The sequence below is a fragment of the Neomonachus schauinslandi genome, chromosome 7 (genome assembly GCF_002201575.2).
Source record: "Neomonachus schauinslandi chromosome 7, ASM220157v2, whole genome shotgun sequence".
Taxonomy (NCBI): domain Eukaryota; kingdom Metazoa; phylum Chordata; class Mammalia; order Carnivora; family Phocidae; genus Neomonachus; species Neomonachus schauinslandi.
Genome location: NC_058409.1, coordinates 57,035,086 through 57,056,388, shown reverse-complemented (window position 1 = coordinate 57,056,388; position 21,303 = coordinate 57,035,086). Strand labels below are relative to the sequence as shown.

The 21,303-nt window shown below is 40.6% G+C and overlaps 1 protein-coding gene across 1 annotated transcript in view; it reads left to right on the top strand.

Moving 5' to 3' along the window:
- Positions 1-21,303, top strand: part of DMGDH (dimethylglycine dehydrogenase) — a 64,798-nt gene that overhangs the window by 6,478 nt on the left and 37,017 nt on the right. Inside the window, exons 3-7 of the mRNA XM_021697676.1 lie at positions 2,795-2,893; positions 4,583-4,747; positions 8,259-8,463; positions 16,293-16,541; positions 18,356-18,554. Coding sequence (XP_021553351.1) covers positions 2,795-2,893; positions 4,583-4,747; positions 8,259-8,463; positions 16,293-16,541; positions 18,356-18,554 — 917 coding nt within the window. The remainder of the gene's footprint in view (positions 1-2,794; positions 2,894-4,582; positions 4,748-8,258; positions 8,464-16,292; positions 16,542-18,355; positions 18,555-21,303) is intronic.

Sequence of the window (21,303 nt, the reverse complement as noted above, 5' to 3'; positions counted from 1 at the left end):
CTTTTTCTCTTAGTTCTTATGTTTTTCTCTAAATGCTTTGGCACTGAATCATATGCTCTTGATTTCACTGTTTCATATATGAAAGTTTCATGACTTCAGTCAGACTACAAAATCTTGAAGGATAAGAACAATGTTTTCAGGGCATCTGAGTGGCTTAGTCGGTTTAAGCATCTGACTTCAGCTCAGGTCATGATCTCAAGGTCCTGGGATAGAGTCCTGCATCAGCTCCTGGCTCAGCAGGGTGTCTGCTTGTCCCTCTCCCTCTGCCACTCCCCCACTTGTGCTTGCTCTCTCTCTGTCAAATAAATAAATAAAATCTTAAAAAAAAAAGAACAATGTTTTCTCCTTCAAAATTCCCATTTAATATATCCTTGCTGAAGCCCAGAATAGAAACACAGTGTTCCCTAAACAAAGTTCATTGGGCTAAATGTCTTGAATAACAATTTTACAAAATGAGCCCATGTGACTTTTTCATATGAAAGATTATTAATTCATAATTCTATGAAAATAGCTTTCTGGGGAAGGGAATAGGATTGATATAGTGTAGATATACAATTTTCTGGTGGTCTGATTTACCCCAGGTTAAGCTCAGAGGATCTTGAGTAAATGGTGAATGGAACCCTACCAGGGCTTGTGAATGTTATTTTTTTTTCAACTGACAGGAGATATATGGAAGGCATATCACGCAGACACCTGAAGGCTAGGGATTCTCCATTATTGATCTAGAAAAGCTCATCTGCACACTAGATACTAAGCTTGTAGAGGAAAGTGGGATATTTGAAAGTGAAAGAGCCTGACTGGCAGTTCCATTAGAATGGGGCTTCGCTCTGAGAGCGTCTCTAAGACCTGCCAGGATTTTTCAAAAAAAAGGCTGTGCATGTGTCCAAATGCTTGAACAACTACTTGATAGAAGCCCTAGGGTTCTGGTCCATAAAGGATGACTGATGAACTTTAAATGGGGTGCTTTTGAGTTCAGGAGAACCGAATACCTACCACTATCATAGAAGAACCTTATAAATCCTCCCAAACAGATTTTATTTTGAACAGATTGTGTTCTGATGAGCTTTCCAGAATAAAGTAGCTGCAAAATGGGGCCCCAGATACTTAATTTAGAGAAGCTGCTTCATATAATTGCTTAGAATTCTTTTTTTAGATACTACGTTGCATCTGCCAGAGTTAGTAAAAGGGGTTTTGGCATGCTACTATTTAGATATTTTTTTTGTGTGTGAGAGTAATAAGTGTTTATTCAGCACATATTTGTGGGTTACAATCTATGTATTCATCAGACAGGTTAAGCTTCAACAAAAGTCTGTTCACCAATTAGCCAGGCTCCAGTTCTCAGGAATTTTCCAATTCTTGAATTTTGGGAATTTCAGGAAAGAGAACAGGAGGGCTGTTCCATTTAAGAGAATGGTGGGGATTGGGTCAAGGAAAATTTTGCTAGTCCATGCTCCTTGTCCTTATGGGAACACATGATTTGCTGGTTTGGGTCCATGCTGTATGCCACCCCCACCCCCGTATTCTTCCTAACAGCATACATTCCTAAACCTCTCATCGTAATCATCCCATTTATGAACCTACGAACACTCTTTCCTTAGTGACTTTTAGGGACTTAAAGTATACGTTCATTGGCTGACTTCACATTACCTACATGGTTCAAATTGCTTCTCATAACTCTGCCATGAGTCTTATGCCCAGCTGTGCTCAAACTGGAGCTGATGTGTTCTCATCCCAAAAGAATGGCTGGTGCTTCTCAGTAGAGAATGTTGTTGACGAGGATGTGGATGAAAAGGAACCCTTGTGCACTGTTGGAGGGAATGTAAGTTGGTGCAGCCACTAAAGAAAACAGTATGGAGGGTCCTCAAAATATTAACAATGGAAATATTATATGATCCAATAATTCCACTCCTGGGTATTTATCCAAAGGGAAAAAACCCACTAATTTGGAAAGATATATGTATCCCTGTGTTTATCGCAGCATTATTTGCAATAGCCAAGATGTGGAAGCAACCCAGATAAATGGATAAAGAAGAGTGGTATATTTAGACAATGGAATTTTAAGCAGCCACAAAAAAGGATGAGATCTTGCCATTTGTGACAACATGATGGACCTGGAGGGTATTATACTAAGTGAAGTAAGTCAGATGGAGAAAGACAGATAACATATGGTTTCATTTATATGTGGAATCTAGAAAACAAAACAAATGAATAAACAAAGTAGAAACAGATCCATAAATACACAGAGCAAACTGGTGGTTGCCAGAGAGGAGGGGAGTGGGTGGGGGGATAGGCAAAAAGGGTAAAAGAGAGTGAGAGATACAAGCTTCCAGATAATGGAATAAGAGATGGGGATAAAAGATACAGCACAGGGAATATAGTCAATGGCATTGTAATGTGTTATATGGTGACCGATGGTAGATACACTTGTGATGAGCATAGCATAATGTAGAGTTGTTGAATCCCTATGTTGTACACCTGAAACTAATGTAACATTGTGTGTCAACTCTACTCAAATAAGAAAAAAATTTTACAGAATGTTATTATTTTTTTTTTTAAGATTTTATTTATTTGCGAGAGAGAGAATGAGAGACAGAGAGCATGAGAGGGAGGAGGGTCAGAGGGAGAAGCAGACTCCCTGCCGAGCAGGGAGCCCGACGCGGGACTCGATCCCGGGACTCCAAGATCATGACCTGAGCCGAAGGCAGTCGCTTAACCGACTGAGCCACCCAGGCGCCCAAGAATGTTATTGTTCTTATTTTTTTATTTAGTATTTTCTTTCCTTCCCGCTTTTAAGGCAGGTTTAACAACTTACTTTCATCCTGGAATAAACTTGAAGAAGATACATTATGCTAGCATCAAACTTTATGAGAAGTTGGAAGAAGAAACTGGACAGGTAAATGCATTTAACTTGAAATTGTCTTTTAGGTCAATTTCTCAGGAATATGTAGGATTTCTGAAGAATTTTGGTAGGTCATCATTAAAGCTGTGTCTGGTGACGTTAATGACATGGGGAATGTTTCTTGTGGTAGAGAAATCTGGTGGCGATTTAAGGTAAGAATCCCAAGTTTGCTTTATGAGCCATTTAATTTCTTGGAGCACATTTCCCATGTAATTAACCACTCTTGATTTTTTTTAAATAAGGAAAGGATACAAAAGCAGCTTTCAAAAATATCTTCAGTCAGTTACTATATCTAGAAACCAAGAAATCAGAGACTTTCAGCAACTGGATTACAAAGGATCTGAGGGCAATGGCTGCCAGATTGTCACACAGTTTTGAAAAGTACTTCACTAAAAGCCCCTCATTTTTATTTTTATCTCTTTTCATACTTATAAGTGCTCTCAAAATAAAGTGGCAGGTAAAAACTATCCATAGGCTAAGATGGGAGTTTACTTAAATTTTTCATGCTATTTTCCTTGCCTAAAACTATCAAATGGCTCCCCACAGTTTGTAGGCCAAAGGCCAAAGGAGGAGAGTCTTCCTTAGCTGAGCCCTGCCTGCTTTCCAACATTTTCTCTTGCCACTCTTTGCCATGCGCATATGCTTCAACTATTCTTAATTACATACATTTCTGGAATGTGCTGGGCTCTCTGCCTGAAACAGCATCTTCTCAGACCCCATCTCAGTATTCACCCTCCACCCTTCCCTGAGGTCACCCCCTTTGAGAAGCTGTCCTTGACTTTCCCCATCCACCAGTCAGGCCGGCTGAGGGCACGTCTCTTGGTTCTAACAACATATAACATTATTATTTTTTTTTAAAGATTTTATTTATTTATTTGACACAGAGAGAGAGAGAGAGAGAGAAAGTGTGAGCACACAAGCAGGGGGAGCGGCAGGCAGAAGGAGAGGGAGAAGCAGACTCCCCACTGAGCAGGGAGCCCGATGCGGGACTCGATCCCAGGACTCTGGGATCATGACCTGAGCTGAAGGCAGACGCTTAACCGGCTGAGCCACCAGGCACCACACATATAACATTCTTATAACACAAATCTCTCTCTCTCTCTCTGTTGTGGTAGTTACTTTACTGGTTGGTCTTCCTAGGGACTATGAGAAACTTGAGGGCAAGGAATCCATCTTTTATCTCTGTGACCCAGCGCCTAACTGAGTGCTTGGCCGACTGAAGGACTAATAAATGTCAAATAAATGTGTATTTCCATTCACGCTTCAGCTCATCACTGCAACATTCTGATTCTTTATATTCCTTCCTCAAATCCTTGGTCTTTCTTGTTTTCACATGGTTTTCTTTTCCTCTCACATCAACACTGTCCCATGTTGTTTTAATTATGCTCTCAGCTGTCTGCCTTCACCCATACACTGTAAGTGCCATGTAGGCAGACTCTTTGCTTCTTGTTTATAATAGCATCTCTGGGGCTTACAGAGTGTTGGACACAGAGGAGCCGGTGAGTGAGTATTTGCTGAGTGAATGTCTTTGTGTAAGATGCAAAGATTTTATATAGTTATCTCTTGCACTGCTGAGTAAATCTCTCTTCTGTACACTCGCATTTTCATTGTGCTGAAGAAGAACCATGTTTGAATGCCAAATAATGATTTATTTATGTGTTTTTATTGGCATGATTGTCACAGGTGGTGGGATTCCATCAGCCTGGTAGTATCAGAATTGCCACAACTCCTGTGAGGGTCGATGAATTTAAATATCAGATGACGCGAACCGGCTGGCATGCGACAGAACAGTACATTATTGGGCCTGAAAAAATTCAAGAGATGTTCCCTTTACTCAACATGAATAAGGTATTTATCTTCAGGGTATTTTCACCATTTGTGGACTTGAATTAGGATTAGAAAAAGTTACTTTAAGAAGCTTATTAAAAGGGCGCCTGGGTGGCTCAGTTGGTTAAGCGACTGCCTTCGGCTCAGGTCATGATCCTGGAGTCCCTGGATCGAGTCCCGCATCGGGCTCCCTGCTCGGCAGGGAGTCTGCTTCTCCCTCTGACCTTCCTCCTTCTCATGTGCTCTCTCTCATTCTCTCTCTCTCAAATAAATAAATAAAATCTTTAAAAAAAAAAATATTTAAAAAAAAAAAAGAAGCTTATTAAAGGTAGAAAAACTGCGCACACATTTGGAATGGCAAAATCAGATGATTAATGCTGGAATCTGGGCATGTAACAAGGTGTACTATTATGTATGCTAAATGAAATATAAAAGCATAATGAAAAAAGTTTAGTTTTCCACCTGTGACAACTGAGGAGGCATTTTCAACACCTTTCTATTACTGTGTCCCCAGATCTAGGGGTTTCCATACATAAACTTCTGTTTGAGAACTGCAGATAAAATAATTACCTAGTATGATAAATATGCATATAAAAAGGCTGTCTTATTAAAACTTTTTACAAAATCAAATTTAGAAGGGCCACTCTATGTTGCTCCACAAATACCATTTAGCTCTTAACTGTACTTCCAACAGGCTCTATATCAGGTATTGATCTAGTTTTAACCAAATTTGGCTGAGAAAATCCACTTGGGAATTTAGTGTCTTTTTTTTTTTCTTTTTGGCTAGGCAATAATCCCATTCGGATAATAAGCATGACTAACACTATACAACACTACAGCATAGATTTACGTACCAGGTACTATGCTAGGCCCTTTATATACATAATTCTATTTAATTTTCACAATAATATTATACAATATATATTATTGCTACACAGGAAATTACAGGTTAGATAGTTTACATAATGGACTCAGGCTCATCCGGCTAGAAAGAGATGGAGCAGAGACTTGAATCCAGGCTCTCTGACTCCATTGTGCACACTACTCAAGTATGCCACCAGATGGCGCTGGTGAGAGAAGCAGGGGCTTACGTTCCTCCCTAGGACCTGAACTGAACTGGGGAGGCACCTTGTATCATTGATCTGGGTGCTGGGGTTGTTTGCCCTTGTGAGTCTATAGGCTGCTGGCCTTCTCTTCTCTGTAGTTTTGTGTGAGTGTGGTTGCAGACTTGAGTTGCATTGTCTGCACTGAAATTCCATCACTGTAAGGTTATGCTTATTATCTGTTTATATGTCACTCTTGGAATGCTTTGCTGGAAGTTCTCACCATCAGAGTTTTCTCAAAGGTATTAGACAATGGAAATATGTGGAAAGAGTAGTCTCTGGATCTGGGGGCAGGGTGCCAAATCAAATAGATACTGGATTACTGCAATGAGGACATATCCATTATAAAATACCAACATGACATTTGGAAGTCTACAGTAATATGAATTCCATTAAAATCAAAACAAGTCTCGGGGCGCCTGGGTGGCTCAGTCGTTAAGCGTCTGCCTTCGGCTCAGGTCATGATCCCAGGGTCCTGGGATCGAGCCCTGCATCGGGCTCCCTGCCCCGCGGGAAGCCTGTTTCTCCCTCTCCCACTTCCCCTGCTTGTGTTCCTGCTCTCGCTATCTCTCTCTGTCAAAGAAATAAATTTTAAAAATCTTAAAAAAAACAAAACAAAACAAGTCTCTTGCACTAAAACTATAACAAGAGATTGGATTAGTAATCAAAAGCTTCCCACAAAGAAAAGACTGGGCCCAGGTGGCTTCACTGGTAAATTCTACCAGACATTTAAAGAAGAATTAATACTAATCCTTCACAAACTTTTCCAAAAATAGAAGAGAACACTTCCCAACTCATTCTATGAGGCCAGTATTGCCCTGATACCAAAACCAGACAAAGACATCACAAGAAAAGAGAGACAGGTATCCCTTGTGAATATTGGTGCAAAAATCCTTAACTAGCAAACTGAATTTAGCAACATATAAAAAGGATAATGCAGTATGACCAAGTGGAATTTATGCCAGGAATGCAGGGTTGATTTAACATCTGAAAATCTGGGGCGCCTGGGTGGCTCACTCAGTTAAGCATCTGCTTTCGGCTCAGGTCATGATCCCGGGGTGCTGGGATCGAGCCCCGAGTCTGGCTCCCTGCTTAGCAGAGTCTGCTTCTCCCTCTGCTTGTGCTCTTTCTGTCTCTCTCTCTCTGTCTCTCTCTCTCTCTGACAAATAAATAAATAAAATCTTAAAAAAATAACATCTGAAAATCAATCAGTTTAATGTGCCACATTAATAGAATGAATAAAGGACAAAAACACATGATCATTTCAATAGATGCAGAAGACATTTGACAAAAGCTCCTTGTTCGTATTGGGTGCTCAGTAGATTTCTATTGAATAAATGAGACCTAACTATAATACTGCACAGTGTTCCCTCTATCAACTTGGTTCATCAGACTGTCATTCTTCTTTGTTTCCCCATGGTACCTAGCCTGAAGTCCTAGTGCAACATAGGTTTTCAAGCATTAGTTGTTGAATGACTAAGTCAAGTATACATTTTCCTGACACCTGTATACACTTAACATGTGAACTTGTTAATAGTACTGAACAATGAAATATAAATAATTGATCAATTAGTATTAGACTGACTGCAAATGTCAGAAACCAAAATGATAATGCTTAAACATGATAGAAGTTTCTCTTTCCTTTAGGCAGTCCAGGATTTGAATGGTGGCTCTTTTCCATGAAGATTTTAGGAACCCAATTGCCTTCTAGATCATTGCTCTGTCATTCCTAGGGTGTGACTCCTCTGTCCTTATTCTAAGATGGCAGCAGCTAGAGCTCTGGCTGGCCATCATGTCTGCATTCCAGACAATAGGAGGGAGGAAGGACAAAGAAGGGACAATGGGCACATGCCAGTGGTTTTGTTTTCTTTTGTTTTTTAAGTAGGCTTCACACCCAGTGTGGAGTCCAACTTGGGGCTTGAACTCAAGACTCTGAGATCAAGACCTCAGCTGAGATCAAGAGTCAGACACTTAACTGACTGAACCACCCAGGTGCCCCATGCCAATTGTTTTTAAAAAACTATTCATGAAAGCTGCCACATGACACTTTCATTTGTATTTCACTGACCAAAACTTAGTAATACTTCTACCTACCAGTTGGAACTTATAACTGCCAACTATTGGAAATTGTTCCTAGTGGCTATATGTCTAAATAAACATTCAGTTTACATTGCTATGGGGGGCAGGGGAGAGAATGGATGTTGGAGACAATTGCAAGCCTCTGTCAAATAGGGTGTCTTCTTAACACTCAGTGTGAGTCCTGCCTCTGCCTGAGCTTTGATCAAGGAAAAAGAAGTACAGACTGATCAATCTGATGCCGTGATGCACTTTTAAAGTCCAGTTTTACTAAACATTTCCTGGCAGGATATAGTTACATTGAATAATGGGTACGTTTTGTTTAAATATTGACTCTTTTATGATTAATTTAGATTTTAGCTGGACTATATAATCCTGGAGATGGTCACATTGATCCTTACTCTCTAACTATGGCCCTAGCTGCTGGGGCTAGGAAATATGGTGCCCTTTTAAAATATCCTGCCCCGGTGACTTCTCTGAAACCCAGGTCAGATGGAACATGGGATGTTGAAACGCCAGAGGGATCTATGAGAGCGAAAAGAATTGTGAATACTGCAGGTAAGCATCATATATACAAATATGATGTGTGTGTGTACATATATATATGTATATATATATATATATATATTTAAATTAGTGGGTTTTTTCGGGGCGCCTGGGTGGCTCAGTTGTTAAGCGTCTGCCTTCGGCTCAGGTCATGACCCCAGGGTCCTGGGATCGAGTTCCGCATCGGGCTCCCTGCCCCACGGGAAGCCTGCTTCTCCCTCTCCCACTCCCGCTGCTTGTGCTCCTGCTCTCGCTGTCTTTGTCTCTGTCAAATAAATAAATAAAATATTTTAAATAAATAAATAAATAAATTAGTGGGTTTTTTCAAGTGGCAAAGATATAAGACATGTGGCCATAGAGTAATGTTTTATACTAGGCACATTGTTGGGAAACACTGTAATGTTCCCAAGATGAACATTTTGTCTGTTTCTAAGCTCCATCACTTTGCTTTTGGCGTGTGATGCCACTCTGCCCTTGTTTACACACACAGAAAGTTGGTGTTCTTCTCCATCCTGTTTTCTTCTACTCCAGATCATGTTTTGTTCATGATGCTGCTTTTTCCCTTCTACGTTCACTCTTTCTTTATACTAATAAAGTCTAATGTGCAAATTTGTGAGCATCCTTTTTGTTCTCAGTTTGCTTTTGGGGGAAGATCTAATCATTTGTGTTCTCTCTCATCCATTTCTGATTGGTTGACTCCAGTCAAAAAATGTTTAACCCTGGGGTGCCTGGCTGGCTCAGTTGGTTAAGCGTCTGCTTTCGGCTCAGGTCATGATCCCAGGGTCCTGGGATCAAGCCCCTCAGCGGGGTCCCTGCTCAATAGGAAGTCTGCTTCTCCCTCTGCCCCTCCCCCTGCTCATGCTCTCTTGCGTGCACGTGCTCTTTCTCTCAAATAAATACGATCTTAAAAAAAAATATGTTTGGGGCGCCTGGGTGGCTCAGTTGGTTAAGCGACTGCCTTCGGCTCAGGTCATGATCCCGGAGTCCCTGGATCCAGCCCCGCATCGGGCTCCCTGCTCGGCAGGGAGTCTGCTTCTCCCTCTGACCCTTCCCCTCTCATGCTCTCTCTCTCTCTCTCATTCTCACTCTCAAAATAAATAAATAAAATCTTTAAAAAAAAATATGGTTAACCCTTTTCCTTTTAGAACATTATTAAATATATTTCATAACCTTTTTTTTTTTAATGTTGCTCTGTTACAACTTAGACTCAGAGTAGTGAAGTCAAAAGGGATATTTGAGATAATCTAACAAGCCACTCATTTTCCACTGTGGAGACCAAGGTCCGGAAAGGTCGTGTTACTTGGCAAAGCCACACAGTTATATTGGAACCAGGACTTGGACCTGGGTCTTTTGACTCCTGAGTTAATACACTTTCTAACAGGTCATTTACCTGTGAAGTCATTTTCAACTGTCACACATACAGAAGTGAGTTCTTGTGCAAATGAAAATGCTTATGCAGTCTAAACTGGGCTAATAATTTGTATTTACCTGTGGTTCATAGTGGTTAATTTAAAACCTAAAGTAAGCAGGAGGCAGTAGCTGATTTTCTTGTGGTCTGCTCTTTGAGTCATTGCTCAAATTATAAAATGAAAACAATCATTATTTATCAAGTCAAATGATATGCCCTGAGGACAGGTCAGAAACAGGGACCCTTAAGTTCTTTCCTCTAAATTGTAACTTTTGATTGATGTTATCTTTTTTTTTTTTAACAAAACACTCAGTGGTTCTAGAAAAGTCATGTCTTCAATATTTAAGAGTTTAAAATAGTATTTCTGAATTATTCTAATCCATGCCCCCCATTGGAAAAGCATAAAAATCTCATGCTTTCTTCAATATCATTTGAAATTCACAATAATGTAAAAGGACTAAAAAATAAAAGCAAAGGCATAAAACATTGCTTTGTTTTTGAGCCTCACCCTTCACCCCCCCCAATCTCTATCTGAGACCACCCACCCATGACCATCGGTAGTGACCACTGATCTAAATTCTGTTAGAAGATCTAAGATTAATCATTCATCTTTTTTTTCCCATGTAGTAAGGACTCTTTCTAATCTTGCAACTTTATGGTCTCACAGATTTATTACCTAAATACATTGGACTGTTTTTAGAGTGATAGCAAACTAAACAAACTAAACAAACACACTCTGACCTCCATACCAGCACCCCGGCAGACATCGCTAATTGATCACCGCACTCATCTCTGACGGGCTTGGGCATGCTCCGCCATTTCTCTCAACATAGTGTGTCAGGCAACCACTCCCAACTGATACTTAGAGAAATCATGTAGAAGAACTTATTTAACACATTTATTTATCATTTTCCGAAAATGGTAAGCTTTGATTTACATAATTCATTACTGCTGTAATAAATTTTTTCTTTACTGTGAGGAATAAGGAATCACTGAGTAATTCTCAAGGAGATCTCACCTAAACAGTAAGTTACCAGATGAAGTTGTCTATGCAGCTATGAAATCTTGTGGTGTGATTGGAGGAGGGGAGGGCAATGGCAGGAGGTCCTGGAAAATGGCGCTGGCCTGGGAAAACAAATCCTGGGAATTAGGTTGATGGTGTGGCCCTGCATTTACCACTACGTGGAACCGAATTCCTGGGATTGTTCTCCAGGATGTCCTTCTTTGTCCTTTGCTCCTGGAGTTTTTTTTGGGGGGGGGGGGGCTGCAGAATGGTGGTTTATTAAAGCATGGGGACAGAACCCGTGGGCAGAAAGAGCTGCTGCCCCGGGGTTGTGAGCAGTGGCTGATTTTATACTATGGGGTTGGGGGAGGTAAGGAAAAAGGGAGGTTTCCAAAAGAACTTTCATATGCTAAAGAAGACTCACAGGATACTGGAGGCCTTACCATTGTCAAGTTAAGGTTGTTACCCCTCTAGTAAGGCATTAACATGAAGATAGTGGGGAACTTCCCGGAGGAACATTACACTCTGCCCACTTCAAGTATCTGTCGATGGGCTGCAGGTTATAAAGTCTTTAACTGTATCTACATTTCCTTCTGGAAGCTAGGTTATTGATGATAGTATCGAATGCTTTGTTCTTGTAGATTGCTAAGACATTTGTAAACTGAGGGAGACTTTGTAAGTTAGTTTTTCCTTTAGGGCAGGCTCCTGGAGCTTTTTGCCTAGCCGCATCTACTCCCTTTCCCATCCTCGGTTCTTGGTAATCCAGGCAGCTCCTTCTTGAAAACTATGTGAAGAACTATGCTGTCTCAATGTTCAATTCTTTATCTCATTCAGATCATATCTCTGGCCCATAATCTTGTTTTTTTTCTTTTCTTCCTCCATCTCTTCTCTTCTACTGGGTAGAAGTTACTGGAGGAAATCTAACTGATTGCATATTTGTAGTCGTGGTAGGTGTAGAGAGGTGTGTATTTAATTATTTGTAGGTCTGTTTTCAAAATAAGTTTATTTAAAGTATAAAAGCTCCCTAAAAGGTAAGCCTCAGTAACTGAGGGCAAAGATATGGGCATGCCTGCTTCTAGAATTGAAGCTAACAGAGATCAAATTTACGAATAAAGCAACCATCAGCGGAAGGCACTGTGCTAACATGATTGGAGAATGCGTTGCTGGTGGAATGTATCCCAGAGTTACTCAGTGAGACCAGGATGTCTCACAAATTCAGACAAGGCCTTCAGACCAGCTCTGAAATCTAATTAAAGTAATCAGGATGTAGACTTGGAAATGTGACCCCAATGGAAAGATATAAATACCACTATTATCTACTCAATTGTACCATAACCTGCTAGGAGTTTCTTTATATGAAGTCGTAACAGAAGGCAGCTGAGTCTTCAGGATATTCATGAAAAGGAAAGTCTAAAAGTGAAAAAATGTGTGTTTGCCTTTATGTCTCCAGCACAGTCCAGGGCAGTGGGGCTCTGCGGCCTGGAACCACATGTATTGCCAACCCTATGACCTGGGCAAATTACTCCTTTGTAAAATGGAGATAATAGTGCCTATCTCAAAAAGTTGTATGATCAGTAAATGAGCTAATAATGTAGAGCACACAGAACAGAACCAGTACCACATAATAAAAAATTATTAAAAAAATTAAGTGTAGGGCGCCTGGGTGGCTCAGTCGGTTAAGTGACTGCCTTCGGCTCAGGTCGTGATCCTGGAGTCCCGGGATGGAGTCCCACATCGGGCTCCCTGCTCACGGGGGGAGTCTGCTTCTCCCTCTGACCCTCCCCCCTCTCATGCTCTATCACTATCTCTCTCAATAAATAAATAAATAAATATTTTTTAAAAAATTAAGTGTAATAATTACGATTATAATTATTTCTTTGAAAGCCTTACCTGTGCCCTCTCCCCCCGCCCCCCATCCCGGGGAGACTAGCATCAGTTTACTATAACCTCTTGGTACAGGCTTTAAGATTACCCACCTCCTTTCACTTGCTCTGTAGTCATACAGCACCCATTCTGCTGGGACATTTGGTTCTCAAGCTAATGGGCATAAGAATCACCATAGGCCGCTTCCCAGACTTCAGAAAGATTCTAACTGAAGTGGTCTGATTGGGGTCTCTGAGCTGTATTTTATTTTTTTTAAAGATTTCATTTATTCGACAGAGACACAGCGAGAGAGGGAACACAAGCAGTGGGGGTGGGAGAGGGAGAAGCAGGCTTCCCGTGGAGCAGGGAGCCGGATGCGGGGCTCGATCCCAGGACCCTGGAATCACGACCTGAGCCGAAGGCAGACGCTTAACGGCTGAGCCACCCGGGCGCCCCTGAGCTGTATTTTAAATAGATACTCCAGGTGCTGTGTTGTCTGCTCCAGATAGTCTGCAAAACATCTTTCGAGAAACACTACTACTAGATGTTCCTACAGGAGCGAGAATGTAGTAACCTTATTCTTGAGCAAGCAGAGCTGAAAACCAGTTTCAGACACTCCTAGCATCTTGGGATGAAATAGACTACCTTGCCTTTGCTACCTGAAACTTTTAAAATTTGCTTCATGGGCACCTTGGTGGCTCAGTCGATTAAGCTTCTGCCTTAGGCTCAGGTCATGATCTCAGGGTCCTGGGATCGAGCCCCACATCAGGCTCCCTGCTCTGCAGGAAGCCTGCTTCTCCCTCTCCCACTCCCCCTGCTTGTGTTCCTTCTCTCTCTGTGTCTCTCTCTTTCAAATAAATAAATAAAATCTTTAAAAAAAATAAAAATAAATTTTAAAAAATTTGCTTCATTCTACCCACCTAATGTGTAGCTCAGTGGCATGAACAGAAGCTCTTTATTATGATGTAAGCTTTTTCTCTGCATGGTGAAGAATGTTTCTCTTGACTTCATTTCTAATTGACTCATTAAGCTTTGTAAACTTTACTTAAGAATTTTCCTAACATGGTAAATCAGAAATATGATTGGATCATGCCAACATGAAGCCCAGGGTTCAGCCAAAAAAGAATTGCTTAATTTTGCCTGATACTCTGCATGGAAGAATGTCACTGTATAAATCATCCTTGTCACCGTATAAACCATCTTATACAAGGAAACTTGTCCATGAACCTTCACTCTTCATTTTAAGTCCATTTAATTAATCATTGCATTTAAAAAAAAAAAATGGAAGGCATTTCCAATAACATTGTTACTGACTCTTCACTTGTTTCTCAGGTCATAATGGTAGATTTTAGTGATTTTTCCATATTTGTCTCTCTTACCTTTGAACTTGGTGGGTGGGTGACGTAGCAAGAGTTGAAGTGTAATTCTGCCAGATTTAGGTTAACTTCCTTGATGTATAGAGGAAGAAAATGCCAACAAACACCACCACCATAGGGTAAAACAGCATAGAGCTTGTTATGGAGTTTGAAATCATATAGCTCTAGAATATTTATGTATATGTTTCTACTGTATTTTAATGATCAAGTGCATTAATAAGCAAGCAATTAGACTCAGAAATTCAAAAATATGTTTGAATAGGACAGAATTTATTTTCTTCATTTTATGTTTTTAATTGAAACAAGTGTATTGAGGATACTATAGTGGTTTGAATTGCCAGACTAAATATTTTGTTTTCTCATATTTTAAATCTGCTATAGTTGCATATAACTAGAATATATGGCTTTCCTATATTTTCCTACAAAGTCCTGACATTGGCAATTCACATCTTCCTACTAACAAAAATAAATTAAATCTGTAAGTTATTAAAAAACCAGCAAGAGACTCTAATGCCCACAGGTATGATTTTTGGTTTGCAAATAGACATCCATTTCTGGGACTGTTAAACAAGTACGGCCAGTTTAGCCATTAGGCCAGAACAAAACAACAGAACACAGGATGATGTTTAGATAGTTAAATAGAAATAAATTTGGACACATAAGAGTACATAGTCTGGGTTCCCAGACTGATTCATAATTGATAATTCTGTATCTAGCTCTGAACCTCATAATGACAGAGGCTCCAGAACCCCTTATTAGATTCCTAAAAAAGCAGAAGCAGAAATGGTTAAAAATTAAGAGTGCAACCTCTGAAGAAATAACTTGAATAAGATTCTCTAATCATTTGAATGATTACTCAAAATTATTATGAAGCAAACAACCAAATAGAACCTCTTCCCCCCAAATAATCCACTGATGGGTCAGGTGACACCACTTCCGTGCCATATAATCATTCTAGATTCTGAAATACCTTTATGCAAGTAAAGGTGTCTTAGATTTTTAAAATAAAGTCTTTCCGTAGCAAGAAAACCAATAAAGTGTGATGATTCCAGGGTCTCCCGGTCTTGGTTCCAAGGTCTCTGGACTTTAGCTCCACATCTGTATACTGAAGAGTCACCTGGGGGGAGAATCAAGTGTACTTTCAGCCACAGTTTGACTCCTTCTTCTGCAAAGGTAAAAATAACATTCACTGCCACCAGTAAGACGTTCCCAGCACACACTGTGAAGTGAGATACATTCTCATACAGGAAGTCCCACCTACTTAGGTGCCCTTTGCTCTTTGCTGTGACTCTTTTTCCCTCCTGCTCTGGACTCCTGGTTCCTTCATGCCCTTTGCAGGAAAGGATCTTACAAATGTATTCTAACTAAACTTTTACAGTAACAGATAAAACTTACTGTGCTCTCTCTCCCAAAGTATATACGTTTTCAGTTTTTTTTTTAAAGATTTTATTTATTTATTTGACAGAGAGAGACACAATGAGAGAGGGAACACAAGCAGGGGGAGCGGGAGAGGGAGAAGCAGGCTTCCCGCAGAGCAGGGAGCCCGATGCGGGGCTCCATCCCAGGACCCTGGGATCGTGACCTGAGCCGAAGGCAGATGCTTAGGGACTGAGCCACCCAGGCGCCCCGATACGTTTTCAAATTTTAAGTTAACAGCACAATTTGTATTTGTAGAATCTTAGGTATCAGTAACTTGGGGAGAGGAGGGCCTGGGGGATGGAGGGACTGACTTTCAGGGCTCTCTTATGCATAATTATTATGTGGATCACACAGGGCCCCTTATTGCTTGATCAACTGTCTTTCAGGAATAGGGTCAGTCCGTTACTGTCTTTCTTATCATCATTTGTACATTTTATGTATTTGGGTTGTTTATTTTTCCCTTCAAGTAAATTTGTTTTTGTTGTTGTTTTCCTGCCTTTTTCTGCTTATGGGCAAAATGCTTTTTCAGGAATGGAGTTCCCTTAGATTATAGATATCTTTCAAACGCTGGGGCAGGGTAGAATACAGTCTTCTCTTCCCCCACTCAGTTTTGCAATGACAAAAAATTTAAAGCGTTATGACATTCTTTTGACTTTGCCATGAGTACTAAAGTCTTCTAAATATTTTATTTTAAAATAAATTGCCATTTTAATATCAGATGTGGTACGTTTTCATATGTGGTAACATTTTAAAATGTTTTTTTTTCTTTAAGGATTTTGGGCTCGTGAAGTAGGTAAGATGGTGGGACTAGAACATCCTCTCATTCCGGTCCAGCATCAATATGTTGTTACATCGACTATACCTGAAGTGAAAGCTTTGAAACGGGAACTCCCGGTGCTCCGTGACCTGGAAGGATCCTATTATCTCCGACAGGAAAGGGATGGGCTTTTGTTTGGTCCATACGAAAGTCAGGAGAAAATGAAAGTGCAGGACACATGGGTCACCAATGGAGTCCCTCCAGGTGGGTTCCATAAACGCAAGCGTGTGCAGGTCAGGCACATGTGTTTTGTCTTTTCTGTGGCTGGGGGCTGGCTGTAGATTCAGATGACACCATAATATGAGACTACCGGATACCTGGGACTGTGGAGGTGAGCAGTTTGAGGTAAGCTCTGTGCTCATGTCCCTTCGAACAATCACAGCAGAAGTAAGGAAAGAGAAAAGAGGCAGTTGATGACGGAGAAGCTGAAGAAACATACCTTCTGCTGGTTTGGAAGGCTTCAGGTTATTTTTGCCTGCCCACACCAACCTCCTGCCTCCCACTTTTTCCTTAATCCCCTACCTGTTTGGTCTAGTTTTCAGATTTGGATATGGCTACTATTGTGTTTTGACAGTTGGAAACAGGGCAGGTGTCAGAGACAGGATATCCAGGCTGCTAAGTATGAAAGCCTCAGAGTGCATCACAGAGCAAGATAGGTTGGCCTGCAAACTGAGGCCTTCCCCTACTACGTAAATGGATTAGAAGAGCCCTATGCTAAAGCAGGAGGAACCATAGTTTCTCTTTCCAGTTCTGTAAGGGAGATGGATCTGTTTTTGTTTTTCATGAAACATTTCCACAAGCTAGATTAGAGATAGGTGGTTACATAAGGAGGTAAACAATTAAAACAATCTATAGAAAGTGCTAAAATGTCATTGGGACACTGAAATAAGGGATATAAAGAAATGGAGGAAATTGTACTTTCTAGAATTATACTTTTGGTAATTATGCTTGGGACAGGGAATGAACCTCTCTCCTGCTCCTCAATCCACCTATGCCCATGTGACAACAGATGATCACTCAGTTGCCTTCCACAGAAGTTTGGCCAGCTCCAGCTAGCTGAGGGCTTTTGTCTTGTTGTGTGGGCTCTGCACATTTGGACCTGTGTGGAATAGCTCCCGATCTCAGAGGGAGGGCTGATCGCCACCTGAGAGCCTTCCTTTCTGCTCTTCCCTCATGCTGGCAGCCTCTCTTCCAAATAAATATTGAACAAATATTTAAATAATTGCAGCTGGAGGGAGAGCTGGTCCTGGGTGCATGCATGTCCTGGTCCAAGCCTAGTGGTCTGCGGGCCTCCATGCAACCAACTCAGCGCGCAGTTCACAGGAGAACAGGAGCTGGCTGCCTGCTGTGTGGGAAAGCTCCCAGTACTGGAGGAGAAGTTCTTTCAGAAGCTCCTCTGTGGCCCTGCCTTCAGTCACAGTACCTTTGAGGACTGAGAAAAAGATTGTGTTCCAAGACCCTGACTCTTTTCTCGAAATTCTAGCCCTCAGATACGTGGGGGAGCAGGCTTGAGGAAGGAGGCCTCCATGCCCTTCCTTCTCTGCTGAGAACTGAAGGGCATCTGGAATCCATTATCCTAGATCCTGGAGTACTTTTCTGTTTATCCCCTGTGTCCTGACATGACTTTGTAAGCTTCCATTTGCCCTTACCTCGGAAGATAGAATAGACTTTTATGGTGAAGGATAAAAGCTCTGTCTTGACAAACCAATAATTGTTGTTATTTTTTTTTAAATTATGATTGGATTAAATGTTGAAAACTATTAATATACCTAGATTTGAATTTATTACTAATGGAAAAGGTTAACTTTCATGATTTTATTATTTCAACAAAAATAACATTATTGTTCTCAGTAATGTGATGGCTACCTATCTGTTGATAGTGAATATGAAGTTTAGACTTAAAAAAAAAAAAAGGAAGTACCTTCCTACAGACTACCTTTAAATTTCAGATTTAAGTCACTTCAGAGTACATGTCAGGGCAGCTGAAGCATCCTGACCACAATGGTATGTCTCTGCAGGGTTTGGAAAGGAGCTCTTTGAGTCTGATCTTGACCGAATCATGGAACATGTTGAAGCTGCCATGGAAATGGTTCCAGTCTTGAAAAACGCTGACATCATCAATATCGTCAATGGCCCTATCACCTATTCTCCTGACATTCTGCCTATGGTGGGGCCCCATCAGGGAGTCAGAAACTACTGGGTGGCTATAGGCTTTGGGTGAGTATCTCCATTTATTTATTTTTTATTTATTTTTTTAGTATCTCCATTTAATTCAACATTTATTACAGTTAAGTTTTTTTTTCTTTTTTTTAATGGAGTCAAGTATTTTATTTTATTTTATTATTTTTTTTAAAGATTTTATTTATTTATTTGAGAGAGAGAGAATGAGAGAGAGAGAGTACATGAGAGGGGGGAGGGTCAGAGGGAGAAGCAGACTCCCTGCTGAGCAGGGAGTCCGATGCGGGACTCGATCCCGGGACTCCAGGATCATGACCTGAGCCGAAGGCAGTCGCTTAACCAACTGAGCCACCCAGGCACCCCTGGAGTCAAGTATTTTAGATAAGTCTTGTCTCATAATCTCAGGCCAAGATGGAAAATAGAGGAGGGGCAGAGAGTTTTCTTCCTTTCATGACCATTGAGATGTGAAGAATAAAATATTTCTTTTTTTTTTTTAAGATTTTATTTATTTATTTGAGAGAGAGAGGAGCACAAATGGGGGAAGGGCAGAGGGAGAAGGAGAAGCAGACTCACTTCTGAGCAGGGAGCCCAATGTGGGACTTGATCCCAAGACCCTGAGATCATGACCTGAGCCAAAGGCAGATGCTTAACCAACTGAGCCACCCAGGCACCCCGAGGAATAAAATATTTCAATTTTAAAATCTTTGCTGTGGATTATTAATGGTTTAATCACTTGTATAGGTTTTAAAGCTTATCACACAGAAGGGTAATGATTTCCTGGAAACTTCTCTTTGCATATTTCCTGCCATTTCCATTATTCATGTGTCTTTTCATGCTGTATATGTTCAGGTTGGTCAATTTACCCCAATTTCACAAGGATGTTTTTCTAACACAATGTGACAAACATAATTCAAAATATCAAATGAATAACGTATCTGATGCATTTTTTACCATAATTCATGTTTGTCCAACATAATTTGTTTCTTTATGATTCTTCAGGTTGCTTACTATTTATGATTCCATTACCCATTTGATGTTTCATCTTTAATATTTGTCCCATTAATTTAATGAATATTAATGTCAAGCCCACTTTACCATCGTATCAGAGCTTCTAATATTCTATTTTTCTTCCCCATTTTATTTGGCCATTTATTCAACTAATATTTAATGATTGCCAGCTCTGTGCCAGGTCTCTTGGTAGGCACTGGGCTGCAGCTGAAGACAAGGAAGTGAGGTCTGTCCAGAGGCACAGGGCTCGTCGGGGTGCTGTCCTGACAATACAGTAGAGAAGCTGTGGTCTGAACCGAGGGAGCAGCAGGGGGTACTGAAAGATAGGAGATAAACTTATTTAGACTTGATGATTGATTGCATTAGGTCTTGAGGATGAGAAAAAAATAACAAATGGTGGCAAACTATCTAACTTGACCCCTGGTTGGATGCTGGGGCCATGGGGAGAGAAAACCAGAAAAATAGTGAGTTTCATTTTTGAGAGTTTGGGTTTGAAGTGTTAAGTTTACATCTGTGTGACATCTAGAGGGAGAAAACCAGATGGAGATATAGGGCTGGAGGGCATAAAGTAACTGAGGGTTTAGGTAATCAGCTGCAGTGTGCATATGCAGGTATGTGCATGTAGGAGTGTTTCTTGTATACATTACTTGAATATCTTCTTTGGAGGAATGCCTATTCATATCCTTTGCCCATTCAAAAAAAATGATTATTTGTCGGGGCTCCTGGATGGCACAGTCTGTTAAGCATCTGGCTCTTGGTTTTGGGGGGTTGTGATCTCAGGGTCGTGAGATCGAGCCTGCGTGGGGCTCTGTGGTCAGCATGGAGTCTGCTTAAGACTCTATCTCCCTCTCCCTCTGCTTGCCCCCCCCCCACACACATATGCTGTCTTTTTCAAATAAATAAATAAATCTTTAAAAAAATTATTTGTCTTTTTATTATTAAGTTGTAGGAGTTCTTTATGTATTCTAGATACAAGTCCTTTATCAGATACATGATTTGCAAATTTTTTCTCATTCTTTGGGTTGTCTTTTCACTTTCTTGATGGTGTCCACTGAAGCATGAAAGTTTTGAATATTGATGAAGTCTAGAGTGTGTATTTTTTCTTTTTTAGCATGTAGTTCTGGTGTCATATATAAGAAACCATTTTATAACCCAAGTTCATAAAGATTCATACCTATGTTTTCTTCTAAGAGTTTTATAGTTTTAACTCCTACATTTAAATCTTTGATCAATTTTGAGTTAATTTTTGTATGTGGTGTGAAGTAGGGGTCCAACTTCATTCTTGTGTGCATAGCCAGTTATCTCAGCATCATTTATTGAAAAGACTATTCTTTCCTCATTGAATCTCATTGGCTTCTGTGAAATCTTTTTTTCTGACACTACTTCTGATACCCACATCCAATTTTCTAATTCTCCTACACCAACTGAGTATCCAACAATTCAATTCAATTCTGATGCTGACTTCCAGGGTTAGGGCAGATCCCACTGGTTAAGGACAAAACTGTCTCCACTTCAGACACCAATTGCAAGTTCCAGGGATCACTGTACTTCTGACTGACTGACTATAAATGTGGGAGTTCCTACAACCCCCTTTTCAGGTTTGATAACTCACTAGAATGACTCACAGAAATCAGGAAAATACTTTCTTTTACCCATTTGTTATAAAGGATACAACTCAGTAACAGCCAAATGGAAGAGATACACGGAGTGAGGTACGAGGGGGAGGGGCAGTTTTCATGCCTTCTCTGGCACACCATATTTGTAGCACATCAATAAGCTC